Source organism: Gracilinanus agilis, chromosome 1 (assembly GCF_016433145.1).
Source record: "Gracilinanus agilis isolate LMUSP501 chromosome 1, AgileGrace, whole genome shotgun sequence".
In the NCBI taxonomy this organism is placed as follows: Eukaryota; Metazoa; Chordata; class Mammalia; order Didelphimorphia; family Didelphidae; genus Gracilinanus; species Gracilinanus agilis.
Genome location: NC_058130.1, coordinates 28,459,392 through 28,487,036, shown reverse-complemented (window position 1 = coordinate 28,487,036; position 27,645 = coordinate 28,459,392). Strand labels below are relative to the sequence as shown.

General features: G+C 43.8%; 1 protein-coding gene across 1 annotated transcript in view; it reads left to right on the top strand.

Moving 5' to 3' along the window:
• Positions 1 to 387: 387 nt before the first annotated feature.
• The window catches only part of PRICKLE2 (prickle planar cell polarity protein 2), a 368,992-nt gene continuing 341,734 nt past the window's right edge, over positions 388 to 27,645 (top strand). The window contains exons 1-2 of the mRNA XM_044660390.1: positions 388 to 462; positions 1,378 to 1,463. Coding sequence (XP_044516325.1) covers positions 421 to 462; positions 1,378 to 1,463 — 128 coding nt within the window. The 5' untranslated portion in view covers positions 388 to 420. The remainder of the gene's footprint in view (positions 463 to 1,377; positions 1,464 to 27,645) is intronic.

Genomic DNA, 27,645 nt, shown 5'->3' with positions numbered 1-27,645 from the left:
CCAGGGAAAGGAGGGAGCGGGAGGGGGATGCCGGGAGAGGGAGGGACCAGGGAGAGCGAGCGTGGGGGAGAGGGAGGGCAGACGGGCGGGCAGGAAGGAGGGAGGGAGCAGGAGAGAGGGAGAGCGAGCCTGGCCGGGCAGAGCTGAGCGGCAGGCTGAGTGTGGAGAGCGCCAGCCAGCGAGGCAGCGAGCGAGAGGCTAGGCTAAGCAAGGGAGCGCAGCGCGGCACGGCGCGGCACCCAGGGGAGCGGACCGGAGCGCGGAGCCGAGGCTCGGGGCTCCTGGGTGGCGCGAGGCTCCTTCTTCGGACCCAGGCAGCCGGGAGCTGGGCTCGTCCAGTCCCAGGGACCAAGCGGCAGCAGCAGCGGCGGCGGCGGCGGCCCCGGGGGAGCCTCGGCCGCGGAAGGAAGGCGCCCTGCCATGTTCAGCCGGAGCTCCCGGAAAAGGCTCTCCAGCAGATCTGTGAGTAGCTGTCGGTCCCTTCTCCTCCCGGCTCGGACCGAAGCCAGGCCCTCCCCATACTTCCCCCTTCCTTCCCCCCCACCCCCGGGCGAACACCTGTGCCCCCAGGTGAGAGCCCCTCGGTGTGGGGGCGGGGCGGAGGCATGAAGCCTTCCCAGAGCCCGAGGGGTTAAAAATCCCTCCACCCACTGCAGCCCAAGCCGGGGCGGAACTCTTGGGTTCTGGACTGACCAGTGTCTTGGGGAGGTGTAGACACCGCTGTCACTGGCTAATGTTGCCCAGCGCTGACCCTATGGCAGAGGCTGCCCCAGATACCCCCTCCTTAGAGGGAACCCCCTACCGCCCACCCACCTCCCTTTGGTTTCTTTAGTAAACAGCATCCAGGGACTCAGGGAGAGGGAACCCCTATTGGGAATCTTGGTTCTCCACCCACCGCCACCCCCCTCCACTAAGGTGGCCAAGGGGGTGCTGGGGAATCCCTCTCCCTAGATTCTGCAAGGCGAGGCTAAGGTCTTGCTTTTGTTTCTTAGAAACGCTTGTCTAAGGTGTACAGGGAGACAAAGCTGCAGGCTTGGCCCTTTATTAGCCTGCTTGCTCCGAAAGCCTCCCCACCGCCCCAGGTGGTGGCCCTGGCTTTTACCAGGAAGGAAGCCTCCCTCTAAGCCATCGGTCACACCCCAAGTTTTTCTTGAAGGAACTCTCCATCCATCTGCCTTGACAGGAATGCCAATCCCAAGGCGACCGAAGAGTTTGGCTTTCTCCAAACCCGTCACCCAATCCATAAGCATTTATGAAGTCCCTACTATGTTCCAAGCACTGACAAGGCGCTGGCTTACCCAGCGACCAGTGACGTTAAGTGTCTAAAGGAAGGCTGCCTGTTTTCTGTGTCTGATTTTGGGTTTGTTTGTTTTGAAGTTGTCTGGACTGGGTGAGCCTGAAAGAGGACAGCCTTGCAATGCCTGCGGTGACCAGTGCCCTGGGTTTGCTCTGCATAAATGGAGGTAGGAAGCAGCTGAATGTTATTTCCCACCAGGGAAAATTGACACCCTGAAAAAAAAAATCACACCCTTGAGTTACATGGAAAGAATGTAAAGGCTGTTACTTTAAGAGTGGAAATACATCTGTTACAAATATCAAAGGTGGCTAGACACAAGAGGATGCATTGGAGCCTCGCTAAGGCAGAATTTACCTTGCTTGATGCAAGGGCTTCCCGCTTGTCTCTTCCTCCCTGTATGTTTTGGCCATTTTGCACGCCTTCCCTTCTTTGCAGAATTTTGTTTTGAAGCCTAGTTTGGCTTTCCAAAGTGCCCCAGTGCAGAATGTCTGCTCTCCACTGGAATAGCTGGAGAGTTTTCCTATTGTGTTTTTCATTTCAGCCTCTGACGGTTTTGTTCTGACCACAAATCCACCACTGCCTGTGTTGTGTAAAGAATCTTCGGTAGCCAGATGTTTCTTATTAGTGTGCCTTTAACGCTGACTTTCACAGGGAGGCCAGGCTTGGAGCTGTGTTGCTATGCCGTGGGGCCGAGTGAGCCTCTCTCCTGTCCTGTCAGGGCCCAGAGCATCTGGAGGGAGAGAGAGAGAATAAGAGAGAGAGAGAGAGAGAGAGACAGACAGACAGACAGAGAGACAGAGACACAGAGAGAGTGAGAGAATGAGAAAGAGAGACTAAGAGAGAAAGAGAGAGAGAACAAGAGAGAAAGACAGACAGAAAGACAGAGAAAGACAGAGACAGAGAGAGACAAACTCACAGCAGTTGTGGGAAGTTGGGCTGGGGGTAGAGGGGAACAAACTTTCAACTCCTACTTCTATCATCTAAACTGAAAAGCTGAATTTTCCCTTGAGTCTTTCCTGATGAAATGAATCAGCTGGCATTTCCTCCTTAGTTAGGACCATTTTCCCATCTCTTTCTTCCTCTCCTCCTCAGTAGTCTTTATTGAAGAGACTCTTTCCACAGTACTTATCTTTGGAAAAGTACTGTTCTGGTCCTTAATATTTCCTTCTAGTTCTGGTCTCCGTGTGTGTGTGTGTGTGTGTGTGTGTGTGTGTGTGTGTGTGTGTGTGTCTGTGTGTGTGTTTTCCCTCATGTAATCTCATTCAGGTCCCCAGCTGACATGTGTACCATGGACACATTTATATGGTGACTCCTGACTGTCTCAGAAACTAAGTGCTTTTGTTCCTCGTTCAGATGAGTCTGGCAGCTCTTGTGCCTTTGTTTCATGGTACTGAGCATAACCTGAACAGCTCTGAAGCACTTAACTTCTGTCTAGGAGAAACAAGGGTAGGAGACCTTATAAATATGTAATTGATAGGCATAGCCATCCATCAGTGTTGGACAGGAATTAGCGAGACCCATCATAAATAGCTACATACTGGGCTGGCTTTGTGTCCCTCACACAAAAGCAGACCCATGCTAATAAGGTGGGGAGACCCTATTTGGGAAATAAAAATAGACACTCCAGCCAGTTTTGTTATTCACCTTCCAAACCAGAGAACTCCTGTTGCCTCCATTTCCCCTCCTCCTCTGACCTTTTTCTTTAAGGAAGGGTTGGGGAAAGCTATGGGGCTCATTTTTCTTTACCTTAGCAGTCAAGCTTTCCTATCCTCCTGGTGGATTGGGAGGAGGAGAGAAAAGAGTTTTAAAAAAGAAAAGTTTCTGGACACGAGGTGCTTAGAGATCCAGGCTGATTCTGGTCTCTTAGCTCAGCTGGTTGGGAAGGTCTACCATTTTAATCCAGGTGATGGTTTTGAAGCAAGGACAGAGGAGAGTGTTTCATTTTCAGTCCACACTGTTGTGTGCTCACTTTTTCAAATGAAACCATTCTCTCCTCCTGGTATGATTCCAGTGGCACGGGAACTCCCTATCTGTGACCCCTACCCTGCCTCCAAGCCCCCCCCCCCTTAATTTAGGCTTAGATGCAACAGCTGCGTTCAGGTATTTCTACCTATATCTGCAAAGGAGATCCTCCTCCAACTGCTTCTGGAAATGCTTTCATGGGCTATTTTGGGCTCTAAGGGGCAAAACTTTTCTCTGTAGGATGTGAAGAATCATAGGATCAGGGCCCCCTGGCAGGGACCTCAGAGGCCGACTAGCCTTCTTTCTGGCCTTTCACCTAGGGTTGAAAATAATTGGCTAATCACGTCACTCTGCCAGCGCTGCTTCCAGACAGATGCATGTGAGAGAGACACGGTTGTGTCAATAACAGGGCTGAGAGCTGGCCCCACACACAGGCACATCGTGCCTATTCAATGGAAGGAGGGCCAGTAGGAAGACTCTCTTATCTCTCCGATTCTCTCCTCCCAAGTACAATCCCTCCTTTAGGCTACAGCACAGAAGGTCTTGGACGAAATGGAAATATATTTCGGGGATGGTGGAGGGTGATATTATCAGTCACTTTCTGCCACAAATATGTTCATTCTTCTAATATGAGAATTATTTGTGTTGATGTTTGTTTACTAGAGTTGGAACAGCTGACCGAGAAGAGGGATGGGATGCAGGGCTGGAAGGGTATTTGATGAAGGTATGGGGATCAGAAGTTAGAGAAAAAGGAAATTCTGGGGCAGCTGGGTAGCTCAGTGGGTGGAGAGTCAGGCCTAGAGACGGGAGGTTCTAGGTTCAAATCCGGCCTCAGACACTTCCCAGCTGTGTGACCCTGGGCAAGTCACTTGACCCCCATTGCCCACCCTTGCCACTCTTCCGCCTAGGAGCCAATACACAGAAGTTAAGGTTTTTTTTTAAAAAAAAAAAAGAAAGTTCTAAATCAGAGCTATCAAACGTGCCCACTGACTACATGAGGCCCCCAACTCTCCTGAGTGCTGCCTGAACCGCACAAAAATGGAACTGGGAAATAGCTAACAAAATAAAGAAAAATATACTAAAACAGAGAGATCATGAAACTAAGTCACCAAGGGGCTGCGGGGATCCTCGTGGGTGGCCCCTGCTTCTATTTGAACTTGAGACCCCTGACCTAGAGCAGGAAGTTCTACTGGAGAGGGCAAGGGAAGATGGCTAGCCACAGCCAGGACTAGCTTCAGAGTATTGGGCAGCAAGGGATGTTAGGGCAGCTGGGTGGCACCAGGGTGCCAGGCCTGAAGTCAGGAAGACGTAGGTTCAGATCTGGACTGGACACTGGCTGTGTTACCCTAGACGAGCCACTTAACTTCCTCTGAAAAAGGGGCTAATAATCACACTTACCTCCCAGGGTTGTCACGAGAATCAAAAGAGATAATAATTGTTAAGCATTTAGCACAATGCCTGGCACATAGTAAGTGCTATGTAGATGTTAGCTATCATGATGCTAAGACATTGAAAGCAAACCCCAGGTACGTCACCATTTTATCTGAGACCTGTTTTGAAAAGTGATACCTTCGGATACTCACTAGCCTTGCCCTGGGCAAATCACGTAACCTCTGCTTGCCTCAGTTTCTTCATCTTCAAATTGGGAGTGATGAAAGGACCCATCTCCAGGGTTGTTGTCAGGATAAAATGAGATAAAAATTGTAAAGTGCTTAGAGCAGCACCAGGAACTTAGGAAACACTAGATAAATGTCAGCATGGCATAGAATTGGGGCAGCCAGGTGGTGCGGTGGATAGAGTGCCAGGCCTAAAGTCAGGAAGAATCATCTTCTTGAATTCAAGTTTGGTTGCAGACACTAGCTTTATGACCCTGGGCAAGTCACTTCACCCTGTTTGCCTCAGTTTCCTCATCTATAAAATGAGCTGGAGAAGGAACAGGCCAACCACTCCAGTATCTTTGCCAAGAAAACCCCAAACCCGGTCAGGCACAATGAAAGACAACTGAACAGTGCAAAAACAAAGCATAGTGTTGTCTATTGACAGTTTGGGGCATGCTATGCAAAGAATTATAATTGGGAACCGCGGACTCCTAATGACTTTTTTGCCTTGTGCTATCAGAGAAAGAGAGCTGTCCAGGCATCGTCAGAGAGAACATTTGGGAATTCCATCCTGTTCCCTCTGTGTGCCATCTAGTAGAATCTAGACCCAAAGTGGCCATCCCATTCTCTTAGGTAGGCTTTCCTAAAAGCCCTCCGTTTATCTGACAAAGCTCCATTCCTATCTGTTTAGAAGGAAGTACGGCATTTAGCAGGCAGCAAGGGAATTTTCATCAAGGTAGATTAAGACATCTTTGTGGATTACATCCAGGATGAAATCATTTATAATTAAATATGTACTTAATGTACCTCGGTATAGAAGCAGCCTCAGACACAAGTGTTGGCTGATTTGCCTGCTTGCCTAAATCTGATTTAAGGAACCTGCCACCATCCTTACATGCTGTGAAAATATCCAGGGATTTTTTGCAAGCAGCTTTCCAAAGCATTCTATTTTTTTATTATTATTTTTTTAAACCCTTAACTTCTGTGCATTGGCTCCTTGGTGGAAGAGTGGTAAGGGTGGGCCATGGGGGTCAAGTGACTTGCCCAGGGTCACACAGCTGGGAAGTGTCTGAGGCCGGATCTGAACCTAGGACCTCCCGTCTCTAGGCCTGACTCTCAATCCACTGAGCTACCAGCTGCCCCCTCCGAAGCATTCTAGAGAAGATCACTGATAGGAGAGATGCCTCAGCCACCTGGGTATCGGAGGGAGGAAGCTCTATTTAAATGAAGGCACATGTGCCATATTTTCAATCGTGAGGCTCAAACCAAAGGGGAAACCTAAAGATTCAGAATGGTAGGCAAGAATCTATCTGGGCATCCCTAGACCCTTTTGTAATAATACCTTGAATGTCAGTTTGCTGATGAATGCACATTTCACGTGGGTCTCACAAGCTGATATTTCAGAATATTTCACCCATTTTTTTTAATCACACAAAGCTGAAGGAATGCAATTGCTGCTGGCAGCTTCATAGGGAAGTTATAATTATGCAGAGATGTTTGTTTGCCCCTTAATTGCATTTGCAGGCAGGGGAGTTGGGCTGTGTTTCAGTCTCTGCCCAAGCTCTGAGTGTGTGTGTGTGTGTGTGTGTGTGTGTGTGTGTGTGTGTGTTTGTTTGTGTGTTTTTTTTGGGTCAGCCAAGATTGCCACAGCGCTGACTGACTCAAAAGGCATCTTTCCTGAGTCTCCCTAGCAATTGTGTGGATTGATGGCTGGGATTGTAAACTGGGCAAGGCTGTCTCTGTTTCCTTGAGTCGATTGCAGCTTGGCTAAGACGTGGGTTCCCACCGATTAGTTTGATTTGGGAATGAAGTCGCTCATTGTCAGGCAGCCAATGTGCCCCGGAGAAGGAGAAACAGGGCGATGTGTAAACTGGCGAAAGTGGAAATTGATTTATGCCCGGCATCCCAGAGTTTCTAGAAAGCTATTTAGTGGCAAAGTAAGTTTCTGGGGTTTACTCAGTTCAAGATAATTTGCATCTTAGTAAAACAGGCGCACCACTCATTTCCACTTCCTGGACTTACTCTCCCTCCCTGTTTGCCCTCCTTCTCTGCTTCCTTTTACAGGGATAAATTTATTTGAGATGAGATTGTGGAAATCTTGATTTTTATAACTTTGAGCTAGTCAGGTTTCTTAGGCTCAGCTTTCCATGTCTGTAAAATGGTGAGCACTTAGACTTAAGCAGTTAGAATTCCTTTCCAGTTCTAAATCTACAATCTGTGTCAGAGGCAGTATTCGAACCCAGGTCTATCTCTCTTCTTCAAGGCAGGCCTTCTCACCACCTTCTCACACTGTATACTCATAATAAAAATGTGTGGACTTCTAAATTTATCAGGCTTCTCAATAAGATTGCTTTTTTTAACCCTTACCTTCCATCTTGGAATCAATACTAAGGCAGAGAGTGAATGGTAAGGGCTAGGCAGTAGGGGTTAAGTGACTTACCCAGGGTCACACAGTTAGGAAGTGTCTGAGACCAGATTTGAACCTTCCATCTTGGAATCAATACTAAGGCAGAAGAGTGAATGGTAAGAGCTAGGCGGTAGGGGTTAAGTGACTTGCCCAGGGTCACACAGCTAGGAAGTGTCTGAGACCAGATTTGAACCCAGGACCTCCTGTCTCTCAATCCACTGAGCCACCCAGCTGCCACTAATAAAGACTACTTGTGACATGCAACACATCTTGTTAAAACAAGACCTGGTTTAAAGGTATAAATACCATGATATCTCAACTGTCGAATGAATGAGAATCTTAAAAAGAATAATGAGAGAGAAGCACTGATGGATGAATTTTCTTGGAATTTCATAGAAGATCAACCCAAGATGTCCTATCTGTAACCACTTTGTATCTGTCTGAGAAAAGATGGTGGTAGGATTAGTCACAGGAGACTCCCCTGGAAACTTGAACCTTAGAGATCACTTCTAAAGTCTACACCTTTCATTTCTCCCATGAAGAGTCCTAGACTTAGAAGTTAAGTGACTCACCTGAGATTATGCAACAAGAACTCCGACGTGTACAGGTGTGTAGGTTTGGCAGCGTACTTCATGACCACTGTCTCTCTTGATGCTTCTGGGAGATAGGCTTTCCCTCCTGATCTCATTATCCCCACTTAACCAACAAGGCAATTGAGGATGTAGAGGTGAACTGCCTTGCGCAGGACCACATAGGTGGTGGGAAAGCCAATACTTAAAGCCAGATTTCTCTCGAATCCAAGCCCAGCCCTTCTTCTACCCCACCATGCAGTATGTGTGTGTGTGTATATATATATATATATATGATTGTTCCCTGGTGCAAATGATATAAAGTTTGGGCAAGAGTAAAAAATATCTTACTGATGAAATAAAAATTGGTTTGCTCTCACACCATCCCCATCAGAAAAAGAAAACCCTTTTTTAAACACATCTAAATAGCGGGAAGCTATGCTTCATCACAGGTCCTTGAGAAGTGGTCAGTCATTGCACTGAGCGGAAGAGTTCTTGTTGTTCAGTCATCTCAGTTGCGTCTGACCTTCTGTGATCCCATTTGAGGCTTTCTTGGCAAAGACACCGGAGCGGTCTGCCATTTTTTTCTCCAGCTCACTTTATAGTTGAAGAAACTGAGGCAAACAAGGTCAAGTGACTTGTCCAGGCTCACATAGCTAGTAAGTGTCCGAGGCCAGATGTGAACTTAGGAACAGTGGCAAAGATGAGACTTCCTGACTCCAGGCACTGTACTCTATCCACTGCACAATCTAGTTGCCCCACCAGAAACTATGTTTGCTTTGATTGGAACATAATATGAGAAAAGACTGGAAAGTGGGAATACCAATAGGTTGAAGAAGGCTTTGAATGACAGGCAGAAGAGTTGGAAAAGTGGGCAATAAGGAGCCATTGCAAATTTTTTTGTGGTGGGGAAAGCAGTCATGTTAGTTTTAAATCTAAGAGAAAGATTAATCTTGCAAATAGATGGATTGGAAAAGAGAGAGAGCAAGAGTGGGAAGGATGAGTGGAGGAGATTATCAAGATGGTAATGAGAGTTTATACTCTGATACTGCCAAAGAAAATGAGAGAAAGTAGGCACAGATTGTGAGAGATTCTGCAGAGGTGAAACCATCAGAACTGGTGTCCCAGGAGAATGTCAACTTATTGGCTGGGACTGTTAATTTTTTAGAATCCTAATTCTGTCCTTAACTGCTTGGGCAAATCATCCAAACTCTCTGTGTTGACATCATAAAATTGCCATGGATTGGGTAGACTGGAAGATAGCTTCTCAGGTTCCTTCCAGCTCTTCATAGCTGATATAATCCTACCCCATCTATAATTCAGGCCATTGTGAATTCTCATATAAAATCAGGATCTAGAGACATTCCAAGATTCCCAATCCTCAGAGGAGCACTTTTAAAAATTCCCCCTGGGTCCTATAGTTAAAATGGAATTTCTTTTTTTTTTTTAATTTTTTTTTTAACCCTTGTACTTCGGTGTATTGTCTCATAGGTGGAAGATTGGTAAGGGTGGGCAATGGGGGTCAAGTGACTTGTCCAGGGTCACACAGCTGGGAAGTGTCTGAGGCTGGGTTTGAACCTAGGACCTCCTGTCTCTAGGCCTGACTCTCACTCCACTGAGCTACCCAGCTGCCCCCTTTTTAAAATTTTTTTTTAAACACTTACCTTCTGCCTTAGAATCAATAGTGATTCTAAGGCAGAAGAGTGGTAAAGGCTAGGCAATGGGGATCAAGTGACTTGCCCAGGGTCACGCAGCTAGGAAGTGTCTGAGGCCAGATTTGAACTCGGGACCTCCCGTCTCTGGGCCTGGCTCTCAATCCACCAAGCCACCCAGCTGCCCCCTAAAATGTAATTTCTGAGCCCACTTCATATGCTTCCTTCTGAAGGAAGCTCTTCCTGATTGATGTGGTTCTACAGATATATGATTTGTATAGTCCTGCTTGGAGACATGTTATTTCCTCACCTCTGCCCCTACCCCCAGAGAAAATATAGACTTGAGGACAGGAATCATTTTTCTATTCCTTTTTGTATCCTCATAACCTAACCCAGGGCCAGGCTCCAACTAATGCTTATAGAGTTGAATTGCATTTTGGAGATCTCATTCAACTTTTTCATTTTACAGATGGGGAAACTGAGGCCTAGTGAGTAGAAACAACTTGTTCTTGAGCTAGCAAAAACAGTGGCATAACCAGGACGAAGGTGTCTGGACCCTCAGTGACAAACTCTTTTCTTATATCATTTAATAAGGCTAGAGAGTGTATTTGTCTCTTTTTCGAAATTGTTGCCATGAGGGTTGGAGACATAAAGGGTTTCTAGTGATCTCTTTTTTGTTTATCGGAAATTTCTTTTCCCTTGAAGATCCCATCCCCTGGGGACTCTGGGTAATTGAGATGTTAAGGTGGGGGTACAGGCACCCTGGGATGAAGCAGTCAGAGGCAGAGAGGAATGACCTCCCCAGTTGACCTGAAAGAAGGGAAGCTAACAGCATGCTCCACAATGCCCAGCCCCTCTAGCAACGAGGTGCTCACAGAGGGTCCTTATACAGTTTTAAGACAGGAAGGTACCATTTAGTGCTTGGCTCCAGCCCTCTTGGCCCTCCTGGTCCCAAAACAAGCACATTCTTCCCCAAGTGGAGCAAAGAGCCCATTCTTTTCCTGACAACTGGGGTCTGTGTTGTGCCCAGGGCTAGCTGTGAATAAAATGTAAAAAATGACCCCGATGCGAGGTGGTTTGGGGGTTGAGAGTGGGGGAAGGAAAGGGGTCTTAAAAACGAAAATCATATTAAAAAAACAGTCGGGGCAGAGTTCCACGTATGAAAGGTGGGCATTGTGTAAGGAAGCGAACTCCAGGACAATGACATTTCCAACTCCATCGGCGGCTTCTGGCTGTTTTCTAATCAGATCTGAGTTACATTAAAGGGTGCAGCCATTCAGCTTGTTAACAAGCTATGGTATTAAACAAAGCCGTCAGGGGAGTTGGGGGAATGAATGGCCATTAGGAGGGTCTTTCGCCCGAGGTTTCCGAGAGGAAAAGGACCACAAAGCCGGTGGTCTCGGGGAGGGAGTTTCCATCGAATTCCTAAGGCAGATTTTGGTCCGATTCCATAAACCCACAAGTTGAGAAAGGTACACCAGCAAAGAAAAATGAGCAGGAATGCTGGCCCAGACACCCAGGGCGCGTACCTTGGCGTTTCAGCTGTGGCAACACGAAATGATCTTTGTTGTCACGTGGAAGATGGATGGGAGCCTGTGTGGATTTTTAAAGATGCCTAATGAGGATGCTACTGGATTCTTCGGGATGGTACACTATTTACTGATGTAGAGGCTGTTAAAAACGGGCCTCATTATGGTGGTATATAATCCAGTGTGGACCAACAAAGGTAGAAAATGGAGGAATTAGGTCTTGGGGGGGTCTTATTGAAAGACTGCAAGTGTTTTGTTTGTTTTTTTTTGATTGGAAACTAGGAGGAAATTATTTTGAAAATATCAAAGTCAACTGCAAAGTCAAACATAATTATACAGGATTGCAGAATTTGAGTTGGAAAGGACCTCAATGGCCATCTAAGTCTGGGGACTCTTTTTTTTTTTTTAAACCCTTTCCTTCCACCTTAGAATCAATAGCACGTATTGGTTCCAAGGCAGAAGAGTGGTAAAGGATAGGCATTGGGGGTTAAGTGACTTGCCCAAGGTCACATAACTGAGGTCGGATTTGAACCCAGGACCTTCCGTCTCTAGGCCTAACTCTCAATCCAAAGAAGCACCCAACTGCCCCCTAGGGACTCTTTTTTTTTTTTTTTTAAATAAAAGTTTACGAGTCAATAAAATTTTTTTAAGGAGGGAGAACCGACCAAAGTCTCCTGGAGACCCATTCCAATTTGGGATACTTTTGTTAGGAAGATTTTCCTGATCCCGAGTCTCCATTGGCCTCATTGAAACTTCCACTCATTGCTTCGGGTTCTATCCTCAGGAGCCAAAAGGAAAGAATCTAATCCCTTTTCCACATGGAAGTCCTGCAGATCTCTGGAGACGCATCTCTCACGTAGCCTTGGAGTCGCCTCTTCTCCAGTCGCTTCAGTAGATGCTCTTAGAATTCGTTGCTTCTTTCTCCTTGTTCTAAGCTGCAGCTCCTGGCACATAGTCAGTACTGAACAAATGCTGCTTGAGTGACAGCCAACTTTTCAGGAACGTATTGGATTCTACCAATGAGCCTATAAACTTTTATCTTTTTATTTTTGGCTAGTAAGGGCCAGGAACAATGAAACGAGCTGGAGATGCAAAGGCAAAAATGAAGCATTCCCTGCCCAGAGTGGATTTATACATGTGTATAGAACAGTGGACAGAGCCACTGGACCTAGAGTCAGGAAGACCAGAGTTCAAAAATGACTTCAGACACATCCTAGCTGTGTGACCCTGGGCAAGTCATTTGACCCTGTTTACCTTAGTCTTCTCATCTATAAAATGAGCTGGAGAAGGAAATGGCCAACCACTCCAGTATCTTTGCCAAGAAAACCCCGAAAGGGGTCATGAAGAATCAGACACGACCGAAAATGACTAACAATAACATACCCAAAGAGGCAGATAGTATATTGGATAGAATTAATGCTGGACTTGCAGTCAGGAAGACCTGCATTCAAATTCAACCTCAGACACTTATCAGCTATGTGACCCTGGCCAAGTCACTTAACTTGTGTGCCTCATTTTCTTTTTTTTTTTCTTTTATTTCTTTTATTATTTTTTAGAAATTTTTTTCCATGGTTACATAATTCATGTTCTTGCTCTCTCTCCCCCTAACCCCCAGTAGCCAACACACATTTCCACTGGTTTCTTCCTGTGTCAGGGATCAAGACCTATTTCCATGTTATTGATAATTGTTCTAGGGCGGTCATTAAGAATCTACATCCAAATCGTGTCCATATCAACCCACGTGTTCAAGCAGTTGTTTTTCTTCTGTGTTTCCACTCCTGCAGTCCTTCCTCTGAATGTGGGTAGCATCTTTACCATAAATCCCTCAGAGCTGTCCTGGGTCATTGCATTGTTGCTGGTACAAAAGTTCATTACATTCGATTTTACCACAGTGTATCAGTCTCTGTGTACAACGTTCTTTTGGCTCTGCTTCTTTCGCTCTGCATCAATTCCTGGAGGTCTCTCCAGTTAACATTTTCTTCCTCTGTAAAAAAAAGTGATGATAACTGTTTTAAAGATGATTAGAATAATAATCCCAGGATTATTGTGAGGATAAAATATTCATAAGACTCTTTGCAAACCTTTAAGCTCTGTATAAATGCTAACTATTATTATATATATGCAAACATTTTGTGTATGTAAAAATAGATGAAAAATAAGTACAGATCAATTCTCTGCCAAAATACACTTTGAAATATGCCTCTATGTACCTATGTATCTATATGTACATTACATGTCTAAACATACACTGATGTTAGACACATGTACAGGTAGTAGTGTGTGTACAGTATATATTTTTATTTTTTTATATGTATATACAGTATATTTGTTTTTATACAAATTTATATACATTTGTTTTTATATAAAGACATACAGTATATTTGNCTGGCTTCTCGGAACCCTTCCCAAAACATGGCGTCCACAATGGAACCAGAGCAGGATCTAGTGAACGGTACTAGCGTTTCCCCTGTACCGGACAACGTGCAAGTAGAAATAGAAACAGACATTTTACACATGTGTGGATAGTCGTGCATGTGTAGAAATATGCAACTATTCATGTACATACACACATACATTACTAAAGTGATGTATAAATTCTACATATTATATAAATATATTGTCATATAATATATTTATATAAATATAAAATGTATATGTAATAATAATATTTATACATCATATTTATAATCATATAAATATAATTTATTCTATATATAATATGTGTATAATATATGATATATACAATATATGATATATATATTATGTTATATTATATATTTATATAATTATATATCATATAATCATATAAATAGGTTTTATATGTATAAATATATAAAGCATATGTATTGTAATAATATGTAGAATTTATAAAGCTCTTTAAGGTTTTCAAATATCATGTTATCTGCACAACAACCTTGGGAGATAGATGTTATTATTGTCCCCATTTTACCAGTTTGGAAACTGAGGCAAGTAGTCATTAAGTGACTTGTGTAGGCTCACACGACTAGGATATGTTTTAGGCTGGATTCAAACTCGGGTCTTTATGACAGCAAGTCCAGTGTATTAACAACAGAGCCAGCTAGCTGCCTAAAATATAGGTCCACCCTTTCTATCTGGAAAAGTAGAGTCGTCAGTCTTGCTGATCCCTACTCTTCCGTCTTGTCAAAGATCTCTTACCACTATGTGACTCTTAATATCAACCAACCCGCTTTTCTGAACGGCCGCCATATACAAGATCTTGTGCCGAGAACCATGGAAACGTGATCTATGATCCTTGTCCTCTCAGAACTTCTGCTCTAGTTGGGAAGAGAGAGAGGCTCAGCTTGGGATTTCATCGGCACAGGGAGCTCCCAGATGAGGAAACGCACCCTATCATGCAGGTTGGCACCCGCTTCGCAGTTGGGTCACACGTGGCAGAGGTGCCGCTTGGAACGAAAGTCTTCCTGGTTCCTCTCACATGTGGGGAGACAAGACACATAGTTTGGTGAACTGAACTACGCCTTGCCCATGTTCAATCCTAAATCTGTTCCACGGCATCCAGCTAATATTCTGTAAGCCCTCCTTGGGGGTCTCTTATTTTATGGCTACTAATGGCAAAGAGGTTGGCTGTTGGTTATCCCAACAATCTACAGCATCCAGTCCGGGCACAGCGGGCTTCTTTCTTTTGTCCTCTGGGCAGACTCTCATTCTGAGCCTTGGACACCACGGGCTTCCATGTTTCTTGGACATGTAGCATCAGCAGAAAAGCAGTGCTATTATTAAAAAGATGCATTTTTTGTTTCATGGGCAATCTTGGGACCCCTGAGAGCAAAATTCTGAATGTGTACCAGCCTGCCCTCTCCTGCCCAGTCAATTCGGGCTCCCCTTCATTGACCACCACCGGATGTATATCCCAAAGCCCCAGATCTATGGGCCAACCATCCAACTGCTTATCAGGGTCCCGGTAATTAATAATCAGTCTTCCGCGTCTCATTTCCCCGTTTGGACTATTAGACTGAACCCCTTTGACTTGGGACAATTCATGGAGTGGTAAATAGTTAACTAAGAATACATAACAACACTGTGAGAGATAATTATAGAATTAGAGCCAGAAAGACCTTCACAAAGCAACTTGCAGCTAAGGGGATAAGACTGAACGGGACGAGAGGGATTGGGCAACCAGCTCTGGTGTGTGACAGATGAGGAAACTAAGGGCTTAGACAGGGGAAGGGACTTGTCCAAGGTGGCCAAGGTAGAATTCACCAGTCGAGGCGTGGAGTTGTAGAAGGAGTGTCAGAGGACAAGTTAAGAAGCAGAGGGGACTTTGCTGAGAAGAGAGATGGGGTTACAAAGGGCACTTGTGGGGTGGTCCGAGGAGGAGGGAATCGACCCTAGGGAGGAGTAGGGAGAGATAAGGCTTCAGGAGGAGGGAGGGAAGGTAAACAGCTTGCATCCAAAGGGAAGAGACTGGCTCATGGGCATTTAGGGGATCAGGGGGATGGAAGGCAGATAACAGTGGCATGTGGGCTGTACAAACTTGTAGAGTATTCCGGTCCCAGAGTTCAAAGTGGAATGTGGAATGTTGGTGTTCCAGATTGTATCTGCTCTAGCTCTGCCCCATCTGGAGTTTGTGGGCTCTCATTATTGCCCTCTTTGAACAGGGAGGAGAGCTGATAAGAAATCTCCTTCCCAGGTGAGTTGTGTAGGCTCAAAGTGTTGGGAATTTAGAGGAGGGAGAGATCTTTGTGGCCTTGCACATGCCTTGGGCTTATGGAGGTCTCCTTCCTGTGGGTGTGAAGATTCAGAGTTTACCAGCTGAGCAATAGAATGAGTGAGGATTCTAAACCTCTTTGGAAATGAATGTCTGAAAAAAAAAAAAAAAAAGCAAATATTTGCCAAGTGCCTACAATGTACAGGCTCCTAAGTGGTAGATCTGGAATCAGGAACAGACTGATTTTCCTGAGTTCATATCCAGCCTCTGATACTTCCTAGTTATGTGACCCTGGGCAAGTCACTCAACTTTGGTTGCCTCAGTTTCCTCTTCTGTAAAAGGAGCTGGAGAAGGAAATGGCAAATTATTCCAGGATCTTTGCTGAGAAAATCCAAAATGGGGTCACGATGAGTCTGACATGAGTGAAAAATGACTGAGCAATAAAATGTGGGGGCACCGTACTAGGCAGAATTTGCCCGGTCTGTGCTAGTGTAGAAAATAGAGAAGGCTGTAGTTCTCCTCTGAGTTCTGCCTGGCACATAGTAGGTGCTTAATAGTACATATCAATTGATTGAGTATCAAAATGTCAGCATTGATGAGGCTAGTTTTGTGAGCAGATTAAATAATTATGAGAAAACCTCTTTGGGTGTGGGTACTTCATGCCTTCTTTGGAGATTCCCAACAGCATCAGAGAGTGGGCAGCTGGGTAGCTCAGTGGATTAAGAACCAGGCCTAGAGATGGGAGGTCCTGGGTTCAAATCTGGCCTCAGACCTTTCCTAGCTGTGTGACCCTGGGAAAGTCACTTACCCAACTTACTGCTCTTCTGCCTTAGAACCAATACACAGTACTGATTCTAAGATGGAAGGTAAGGGTTAAAATATATATATATAACAGCATTAGAGAATAGACTTAGTGTAGGGCTTCTAGGCAGCAGGAGAAAGAATTTAATGACTTCTTAAGACTCTCTTTCTGCTCTAGAATTTGGAGCTGGGCTCAACTTTACCCAGTATAGGTGCCTGGCTTGTCTGGTATGAACTCAAGGACAACATGTAGACCTCTTCCACATATTTTAATCAAACTGTAGTTCTGGATAAATCTCTGTGCCTCAGTTTTCTCATCTGGTAGAGTGAAGGGGTTAGACTTGATGGCTTCTAACAGCCTTTCCAGATCTATGTTTATAAACCTTTTGTTATTGTTGTTGAGTTGTTTCAGTCATATCTGACTCTTTCGGACCCCACTTGGGCCTTTCTTGGCAGATACTGAAGTAGTTTATCATTTCTTCCTGTGGCTCATTTTATTTTATTTATTTTTTTAAAATGCTCACCTTCCATCTTAGAATCAATTCTGTGTATTGGTTCCAAGGCAAAAGAGTGGTAAGGGCTAGGCAATGGAGGTTAAGTGACTTGCCCAGGGTCACACAGCTAGGAAGTGTCCGAGGCCAAATTTGAACCCAGGACCTCCTATCTCTAGGTCTGGCTCCCAATCCACTGAGCCACCCAGCTACCCCGCTGTGGCTCATTTTAAAGACGTGGAAACTGAGGCAAGCAAGATTAAATGACTTACCCAGGATCACACAGCCAGGAAGTGTCTGAGACCAGATTTGAACTTATGAAGAAGAGGCTTCCTGACTCCAGGCCTGGTGATCTCTGCAGTGCACTATCCAGCTGCCCCTTATAAATCCCCAAATATAGCGTCAAGCACTATTCACTGTTCCTTGCATTTCCACCATTCTTTTGGCTTGGCATTGCCTGTTAGTGACAGCGGTAGTGGACTAGTGGTAGAGGAAGAGTCTAAACTTTGAGACTCTGGGCAAGTCACTTCAGCTCTCAATTCTGTCATCTAGAAAATGAGAAAATGGAACTAAATGGTCTCCAATAGATCTATAATTCTGGAATTTAAGAAACTAACACTTCAGCACATAGCATTAATAATAGCTCCCATTCTGGTGGAATTTTGCAGTTTACAACTAGTTCAGTTCAACGAACTTGTGAGGTGAATGGTATAAGTAATGCCCCCATTTTACAGAAGAAGAAACTGAGGCTTATTATAGAAGTCAAGAGGTTCATCTATTATCAAAAAGCTTATAAGTGTTTGGACTGTCATAGGACAGTCACGGGACTACAGAAGGCATCTTTTGCAATGATCCCATTTTACAGGTAAGACAACAGAGACCTAGAGAGTTGAGCTGATTTGATGGACTCCAAAACCAGGGCCTTTTTCACTGTTTTCTCTTGATCTAAAGTCTGGTGCTCTTTCCAGAATACTGTACAGTCCTTATGCACCACTTTATTTAGGCCAATCCAATAGAGAGAGAGAATATACATATGCAGATGAATCTTAAAAGGATGTAGAAAGCCTTCTGTTCTATTTTGTTCAGAGTCGACCTCGCCCAGGGTTCCTTCATTCTAAAACCCCTCATGCAGGAGCTTATCGCTCATTAAAACTTGAAGATTGGCCTCTACCTTATCGGGGCTCTCTAGGAAGAAGCCGTGTTCTTGGGTCTCTGTGCAAAGGAGAGGTAGAATTCCAATCCACACTGTTCCTAGGCTGGGAGAAAGACTGAACTCGAAACCTGGGCTTATCTGGAGTCATTCGAGCCTGTGGTTTTGGTCAGGTCCAATTATATGGGATCAGAATCGAACTTACATACAGTGGCACTGCTTCCGCGGCTTTCTCTTGGCCCCCTTTCCCTGGAACTGAAGAGCAGCACGGCATGTAGGGAGATAGAGGCGGTTGGCTTTTGCTCAGAGGATGTGGGTTCGGGTGCTAACTTTGCCACTTCAAATCCGTGTCCTCAGATAAGTTCGTTTTCACTTCCACGTGGAAGTTTCCTCAGCTGTAAAATGAGCCGCAGAAGGAAATGGCCAACCACGCCAGCGTCTCTGCCAAGAAAACCCCCAAATGGGGTCACGAAGAGTCGGACACGACTGAACGGCTGAAGAACAACAAACAGCAGCATGCACTGTGCAGCCAGCGCTGGGATTCCTACAGCTAGGGCAGGGGACAGCATGGCCATAGCCCAGAGGAAAGTGATCGTAGATGTGGCTTGGATGGGAGAATGGGTGGTCACCATCATTCCCCCCCTTTGGAGCTTGGGAGAGAAAGCAAACTGTGAGAGAGGGGCTCCATGGCCCCCCGGGACCCCAGTGGTATGGCTCTAGCAGCGAAGGCTCCCAAGTTAAAGGAGGAGGACAGTAGTTGCTGTGGGGAAGAAGCCTTCCTGCCTCCATCGTCCCCGGTTTCCTTCTTCTCCCCGTCTCCTTTCCTCCCATTGTTCTGCTCTCAATCTTGACACCCTGTGGCCAAGGCCAAGCTCCCTAAGATCGTTGCAACTCTGAACTAACCCTGCAATCCTTATTCGTTCCTCTTAATTATTTTCTTTGTGAATCCGCAGGGCAATTTCTCTCTTTAGGAATAATCTGGGACATTTTGGAAACATAAGTATTCCAGGCTCATTCCTCTATTTGAAAAGCACATGCGCAGTAGCCAATCCCATTTAGGCCTGCTTATGTGAGGCTTAATGGGTGTAGAATGAGGGAATATGATTAATCCCTTTGATAGCACGTATCATTTTACTACCAGCCCACACAGAGTGAGTTTGGCCACGCTAAACCCGTGGACAACTTTTTCTGATTGCTACCGGAGCAGAAGCAGGCTCCAGGGGAGAGAAACTTTATCTCCTTTGTGTGAATGGAAAACCATAACTGCCTTATTAACCTTTTGATGGAGAAACCACCATTCACAGAATCACGTTTCTGGAAAGTCTATGACGTGTAAGCCTTGTTCGAGGAGGAGGCTTCTGTGGGCTAGTTTTGGGGGTGGAATTGTCCTTCCAGGACATATTCCAAGGCTTTAGGTTGTATAAGACACCCTGGCTTGGTCACTGGCTAGTTGTGTGAGCCTAGACTGGTTTATTTCAATTTCCTCAATCTTTAAAATGAAGAGATTGACTTCTATGAGAAGCTAAAGTGGCCCAATGGATAGAATGCTGGATCAAGAAGATCTGAGCCCAAATCAGATATTAGTTATATGACCCTGGGCAAGTCACTTAACCTCTGTTAAGGGCTTCAGTTGCTTCATCTGTAAAATGGGAATCATAATAATAACTAACATTTATATAGTACTTACTATCTTCCATGTACCAGGCTAAGTGCTTTAAAATGAATAATAACAGTAATAGTAACTGCTAACATTTCTATTGTGCTCACTATATGCCAGATACTATGCTAAGTATTTTGCAATTATTGTTTATTTGATTCTCACAACAACCCTATGAGAGAGGGGCCATGATCATCCCCATTTTACAGATAAGGAAGCTGAGGCCAACAGATTAAATGACTTGCCCGATGTTGTCTAGGGTAGTGAGTATCTGAGTCTGGATTTGAACTCAGGCCTCCCTGACTCCAAGCCCAGCATTGTTCTCTTCTCAGATGAGATCCTCTGGGATCTCAGTTCTGGGATCATAGCTTTATAGTTAGAAAGGCCTTTGAGGACATTTGATTTTACAGATGAGAAAATGGACCCAGAAAGGAAGTGACTTGCCCCAAATCACTTAGGTATAAGTGGCAGGATTGAGATTTGAACCCTCATCCTCTGACTCCTCATCCAGATCCATTCTTCTATTCTATGTACTTAATAATGGAAAGAGAATGGATTTTTCAGACAAACTCGAGGGAGAGAAACCCAGTGTCTTTAAGAATGCCATGTACAAATCTGGTGGAATTGTTTGTCAGCTCTGGGAGAGGAGGAAGAGAAAGAAAACGAATCATGGAAACATGGAAAAATATTTAAAAGTTAAAATTAATTTAAAAAAAATTAATTTAATTTGTAAAAAGAATGCCATGTACTGGTAGTGCACCTATAGTTTAGGAAGCAGATTGGGTTAGAGAAGCCTTTTTCAGCTCTTCCATAATCATCAAATTGTACTTAATGATTTACTGCCTCTGGCCTAACTTGGTGGATGTTAGCTAGGTATGATGCTAACTCGATGGAAATATTCTAAAACGAGATGTCATCTTGGACATCCAGAGAGAAGGAGATGCTGTCAAATGGAGCTCTACGACATACAGAAGAGCTCCACAGTATTGCCATTGTGTGGCGGCTTGTGGCTCTGGTGCGATGGAAAGAAAACTGGACGGGGAAGTCAAGGGAGCAGTTCTGGTCCTGGTCTTTGCCAACAGCTAGCTATAGGACCTTAACATTTCCGTTTTCTTGCCTGTAAAATTATAGGTTGGACTCGATTAGGGAGACTTAACCTGGGGTAGGTGAGCTTGTTTGAAAAGATATTTTGATAATTGTGTTTCACTAGAATTGGCTTCCTTGGCAATCCTATGAATTTTTGTTATTTTCTGCATTTAAAAATGATTCTGAGGAGTCTCTAGGCTTCACGAGCCTGCCCAAGGGGTCTAGGACACAAAGAACCCCTGAATTAGATGATGGTTAAGATCCCTTCCTATGCTAACATTCTATCCTTCTAGGAAATGAGTTATGGATGTTGAAAAAGGAAAAGGCAACCCATTCCTTGTTTCCACAGTTAGCAGAAGCTCCGCGAAGGCAGTAGAATTTGGTTATGTCTTTGAAAGAAAGCAGTTGGGGAGGATGTTGGCTGACCCTTAGGGAAAAGGAGCTCTCAGGCATAGGGTGTACCACCTGTACCGGCCTAGGTTACGGGTGGGGAATTGAATAAAGAGAATGAAAAAGAAGTGAGAGCTAAGGTTTGGCTGGTGCCCCAAGATGAGAGTGGAGAAGCAGGGGAGCTCCTGCAATCTGCTTCCTTTTATTCCGCTGAGGGATTGGACCAGCACTCCTGGTGCTAATGGTGGATCTTTTCCAAAGTCTGCTTAGGGAGCCAGGTTTTAAATAATTACTTGTGTTGATTTATTTATCTATATCATATTTATTGACATAATAATTTTATTTATTTATATGATAAAAGGATTTTGTAATGATCGGGCCCTAGCGATACTTACAGAACACATTAAAATATCACTCATTCCGAGAGGGACTTTTGGCTGGGCCATGAGCATTGTCAAAGAGGGATTGTGATTATAGCCTAGGTTATCGAGTTCCTTCTGCAGATTTAAGGACATTTGAGGTCATCTAGTCCAAGGCTCTTCATCATTATTTGGGTCCTGTACCCCTTTGGCTGACTTCTCAGAAGAATATTTTTTTTTAAACCCTTAACTTCTGTGTATTGGTTCCTAGGTGGAAGAGTGGTAAGGGTAGGCAATGGGGGTCAAGTGACTTGCCCAGGGTCACTCAGCTGGGAAGTGTCTTTAGAAGAATATTTTAAATAGTTGAAAGAAATGGTAAATTTCAGGTAGATATTAGATTAAGTGAATTTGTAATTTTCTATCTACCCCCTGAAATCTGTCCGTCAACTCCCCCCCCCCATTAAGAATATCTCTGATTGATAATTGCGAAAGACTTAGTTCCTCTCAGCAATACAAGGATCCAGGACAATTCTGGGGGACTTATGGCAAAGAATGCTACCCGCCTCCAGAGAAAGAACTGTTGGAGTCAGAATGCAGAGCACTTCAGTTTATTTGGGTTTTTATTTTGGGATTTGAGTTTTATATGAATATTCTCTTACAAAAATGAACAATACGGAATTATGTTTTGCGTAATAAAACATATATAACCCAGATCAAATTGCTTACCAGCTCTGGGAAGGGAGGGAGGGAGATCATTTGGATCCTATAAGTTTAGAAAACTTATGTAGAAAATTGTTATTCCATGTAGTTGGTAAAATAAAATACCTTTTCATAAAAAAGAACCCCTGATCTAGTCCATATCCCTTCATTCCACAGGAGAAATAACTAGTCTCAGAGTGGTTAAGTGATTTGCCCAAAAGTCACACATCAAGGGGCAGAGCTAATGACTCTAGGTGTTTGAATTCAAAGAATGCCTTTTCCAGCTTGCCGTGTTGGCCTCTGTTTTCCAAGTTTGATTCTCCACAATTCCTCATGATAGAATTGTTTCCCCATGAGCATTTTCAAGCAGCCAGTCTCACTGCCTCCCAACAGCCAGCAAAGGAGGTGTTTCCTATCCCATTGCTAAATAGAGAGGCCAAGGGCTGGCTGAGATCTTAATCCTCGTCTCTTAATTAAGCCACATTTCTGTGGATGACTGGACCTACAAATGGAAAGTCGGTGTCAGAATTATTTCTCATCCGTCTCTGAGGATTTAAAATCTGGGTGTTAACACTGTGTGCATGAGTACCCGTTGGGCTGCCTAGAGCTACAGATGGCCTTGAACCTTGGAAGTATTATTAAGAGCCAAAATAAATAAATGAAAGGAAGGCAGTCTTAAAATTTCCGCTCTCTGAATGATGCACATGGAGAGCTCCTCGTGGCCCCCAACTACTTGTTGTCTGGACAGGTAGTTAGTTGTAGGGTCCTCCTCTCCATTACCAAGAGGATGCACTGGGCTATGAAAAGTCAGTGTCATATGAAAGAATCTGGCACACTGGCTTATAGCAATTAACAGCTGGGTGGAGAAGACTACTCTGGAAGGCGGATCACCCTGAACAACTCTTCATTTCTGTTCTGACAATGTGGTCTTCCTGCCATTGTTCTTTAAGGAAGAAGAGAAAAGCGACCGAGGACTGTGAAAGAGCTGGGTTTTGTTTTTGTTTTTGTTTTCAAGGAAACTGTAAACCTAGTCAAGATCCAGGGTTTGGGGTTGTTTAATTTCTCTCCAATCCCCCCAATAACTGCCTTCATTTTAAAGTCAGACTTTTCCGAGAGAAACAGCTGCCTTTCAGAGCGCTGACAGTTTTATTTGGGTAGTGAAGTGCTCCTAGTACCTTGAGACAAGGCCAAAATGAAAATCCACAGGAAGTAAGTTATTATTTCTCAAGAGTCCATCAACTCCTTGTCTAGCCATCTGTCCATTCATGCCCTTCCCTCTCGATCACATTACACCTACGCCTACCCTTTTCTCTCTTCTCTCTAACATGGTTGCTTAACACTTCTAGTTCCCACCCTCGAGTTAAAATTTAGTAAAGGTGAGTGAGAAAAAACAAGCCATCCTGAATCTATCCCATGGACCTCTGCTGGACTCCAGCGTCTCATGGTGTGTGGGTTGGGAAGCAATGGAGAAACGGATACACGTAGAGATACACATCTTGTGTCTCCACCTTACTGTTACTTCTGTAGCCCGGCACGTGACACTTTTTTATGAATAACATCTCTAAATGTTACCATGCATATATCAGTAACAAAAAGTGCCAGACTTCCATGTTAGCAGGGAGACCCTAGACTGAACTGTGCGGCAAGCTAGCCATCTGGGTAAATGATGCCAGAGGGTGCTAATTCTAAAAGGCTTCAGCTTAAAGGTCTCCCCTTCTAGGACTTCAATTTCAAAAATCACGACTTAGGGTTCTAAGCATGGACTTTACTGATGTCTTAGTAGGAATTAATTTTTGGGATTGTATCTCATTTATATCTGAAAGTAATTTTGAGGAGGCAGAAGTGAAATAAAGGGCCAAGGCATGGAACACTTCCTAGGAGAGCCAGGCTTATGTGGATAGCCTAGGATAGCATGGAGACACTGGGCACTTAAGGGACCTGGATGAATATGCTGCAAGATGAGAGAAGAGGACACCGGGGAGAAATTTTACCTCAATTGGCTGTGATTGGCTGGTGCTAGAAGTCAGTGTGCCAGACTTTCAGAAATTATGAAATATAAGGGGCAACAGTGGATGGAGAGCCAGGTCTGGAGATGGGAGGTCCTGGGTTCAAGTCTGACCTCAGACACTTCCTAGCTGTGTGATCCTGGGCAAGTCACTTAACTCTCATTGCCTAGCTTTGATCAGTCTTCTGCCTTGGAACCAATACACAGAATTGATTCTAGGAAGAAAGGGAAAGGAAGGGAAAGGAAGGGGAGGGGAGAGAAAGAGAGAGAGAGAGAGAGAGAGAGAGAGAGAGATATTGATTTGAGGAATATCTTAGCATCTTGAGTCTATTATGGAAGGGAAGGAAGGAAAGAAAGAAAAAGAAAATTGTAGATTATCTTAGCACCTTTTTCATGGTTAGAGAGACTCCACTTCTCGCTATCATCCCAATGAAATTTAAAACTGTAGGTGGTTTCCTTCCCAGTTCTTGTGATGAAATACATAGGTTTAGTCTTCCCTTATAGAGAAAGATGGCTCAAAAGAGAGAATGTCTGTGTTGTTTTTTTCTGATACGTAGACTTTCTGTTCCCTGAGAGTAAGGGCAAAGGCATCTCTTTAACCTGGTCCCAAAAAAAACAGGGCCTTGCGCACAGTAGATGCTTACTGAATATGTGTTGAAGAAAATTAATGTTTTCCCCAAGACACAGCATTATCATCTCTGTGACCTAGAGCCTTCTAGTTATTATAAATCAGGATCTCCCTTGCTAAAGGAAAGGACTGGGGGAACGCCTGCTCCTTTATTTAAAAACAAGAGGCCAGAGCCCTCAAGAAAACCAAGCTGATATAGGAGAAAGAAAGAACTAAAGATGAGGTTCTAGGATCTACTTCTATTCCAATTCATATGTAGGAGTATAAAAGGGTAGGAGGCTGTGGGCCAAGGCCCAAAGTTGCAATAATTTCTCCACCAATGTGCCATCTCTCACTTTGCACCCCATAGATAAGAGCATCCCAAGAGAGGACCCCGAACATATCTTCCCATAAAACTAGCACTCTTTGGATAGGATTTGCAAGTTCTTGAGCACTATCCTTCAGGGGCACAATGAATTAATTAGGTTTTATCCATTAGGCTGGGAACCTGAGGATCACTGAAGGAAGACTGTCTTCCAAGTTCTAAATAATGTGCAGACATTCTGAATACAATCCAACTTGTAAGGTGAGAACTACCTGGACTTGTGATCGAGAAAATCGTAATTACTTAAATTAGGCTTAGAAGTCTACTAGCTGTAGACAGATGTAAGGAAAACCTCCTGATAGCTAGGGTTGTACAGAGGTAGAAAAGACTACATTGGGACACTAATGGGCTCCCCCTCATTAGAAATTGTTGGCCAACAACTGAATGATCATTTACATTCCAGGAGAATATCAGCTCCTTGACGTGGACTGTTTTTATTTTTTAAACCTTTATCTTCTGTCTTAGAATTGATACTAAATATTGGTTACAAGAGTGGTAAGGGTTAGGCAATTGGGATTAAGTGACTAGCCCAGGGTCACACAGCTAGGCAGTGTCTGAGGCCAGATTTGAACCCAGGACCTCCCATCTTTAGGCCTGGTTCCCCACTGAACCACCCAGCTGCCCCTGTTTTATCTTTAAATAAAACTTATATGCTTGATACTTAGCATACCTAGCCCAGTGCTTTGTGTTTAATAATGCTTTGCTGGATTGAATTAAATTAAATTATTGGGTTTATATAGGGGGAATTTCTATTCAAATATGAATGGACTAGGCGACTTTTGAGAATCTTTTCAACTCAGATTCTGTGATTCTAATAAGAGACAGAATTAACCTTTTAAGTACAATAATAATAGTAGCAAGATTTATAGAGTATGTAAAGGTTTGCAAAGCACTTTATAATAATAATAACTATTATTTTTATAGTGCTAACTATGTACCAGATACTATGCTAAGCCCTTTATAATTATTATCTCATTTGATCCTTACAATGACTTGGGAGTGTAGGTGCTATTATTCCCATTTTACAGATGAGGAAATTGGGGCAAACAGACTAAGACTTACTCAAAGATCACCGGCTAGTTAAATGTTTGAGGTCAGATTTGAACTGATATTTTCCTGACTCCAGATCTGGCTCCCTTATCCACTGGGCCACCTAGATGTGAGGAATATCCAGTGGGGTGTGTGTGTGTGTGTGTGTTTTAATTAAAAAAAATTTTTTAAACCCTTACCTTTCATCTTGGAGTCATTTCTGTATATTGGCTCTTTGGTGGAAGAGTGGTAAGGGTAGGCAATGGGGGTCAAGTGACTTGCCCAGGGTCACACAGCTGAGAAGTGTCTGAGGCCACATTTGAAACTAGGACCTCCTGTCTCTAGGCCTGGCTCTCAATCCACTGAGCTACCTACCTGCCCCCCAGTGGTGTGTTTAGATAGCAGTTTGATGAGAAAAGATCTGAGAATGAGTCAGTAGTGTGATACAGAGGGGGGGAAAGGCAATTGCAATATCAATTGCTAATTAAGAATTATAACTCTGGTTAGATTGTGAAGCTTTTTGGGAGATGTGGTTTGGGAGGGTGTCTGTGTAGCTTGTTCTTAGTTTTGCCTGATAGAGAGCAAAAGCAACCAGGACACTTAAGAAATGATGGTGTCAGTCAAACATTCTGTCATCTCAGACCCATCCATTATGGGAAGCATTTTCCCATTGGACCTTGGTGTGGATGCCTAGAAATGCAAGATCCATATTGAGTTAGCTTTTAATTATTTCCTGCCATTACAATTGCTGATTGTGGGAAGTGGTTGCCACATTTTTGTCCTGTGAAGATGGTCTTTTTTTTTTTTTTTTAACATATATTCACACCTGTCTTTGCTTCTTGGAATAAAAATGGATTTCAGGCTCGGACTTTAACACCATCAAACCTTGAATAAAGAAAAAAAGAATAGACTTGTCACAATGATCAAATTTAAAATATTATGGAAAGAGAGTCTATGACAACTGAGATAGTCACATAAAATATCTTGATCTAAAAAAATGTAAAGGTTCCGTGAGCATTACTTTTTCTATAAATCAGGGATTATTTTCAAGTAGAGTTTTCACTTCCTAAAGTTACCAAACAAGAATAGAAAGACCAAGTCATTTTTTAAGGAGGGAATGTGGAAATCTGGCCTTATCTTTGAAATTTTATAAATAGTTCTTTTAATCTTTAGAATTGTCTCAACAGTTGATTTTCTTTCTTTCTTTCTTTCTTTCTTTCTTTCTTTCTTTCTTTCTTTCTTTCTTTCTTTCTTTCTTTCTTTCTTTCTTTCTTTCTTTCTT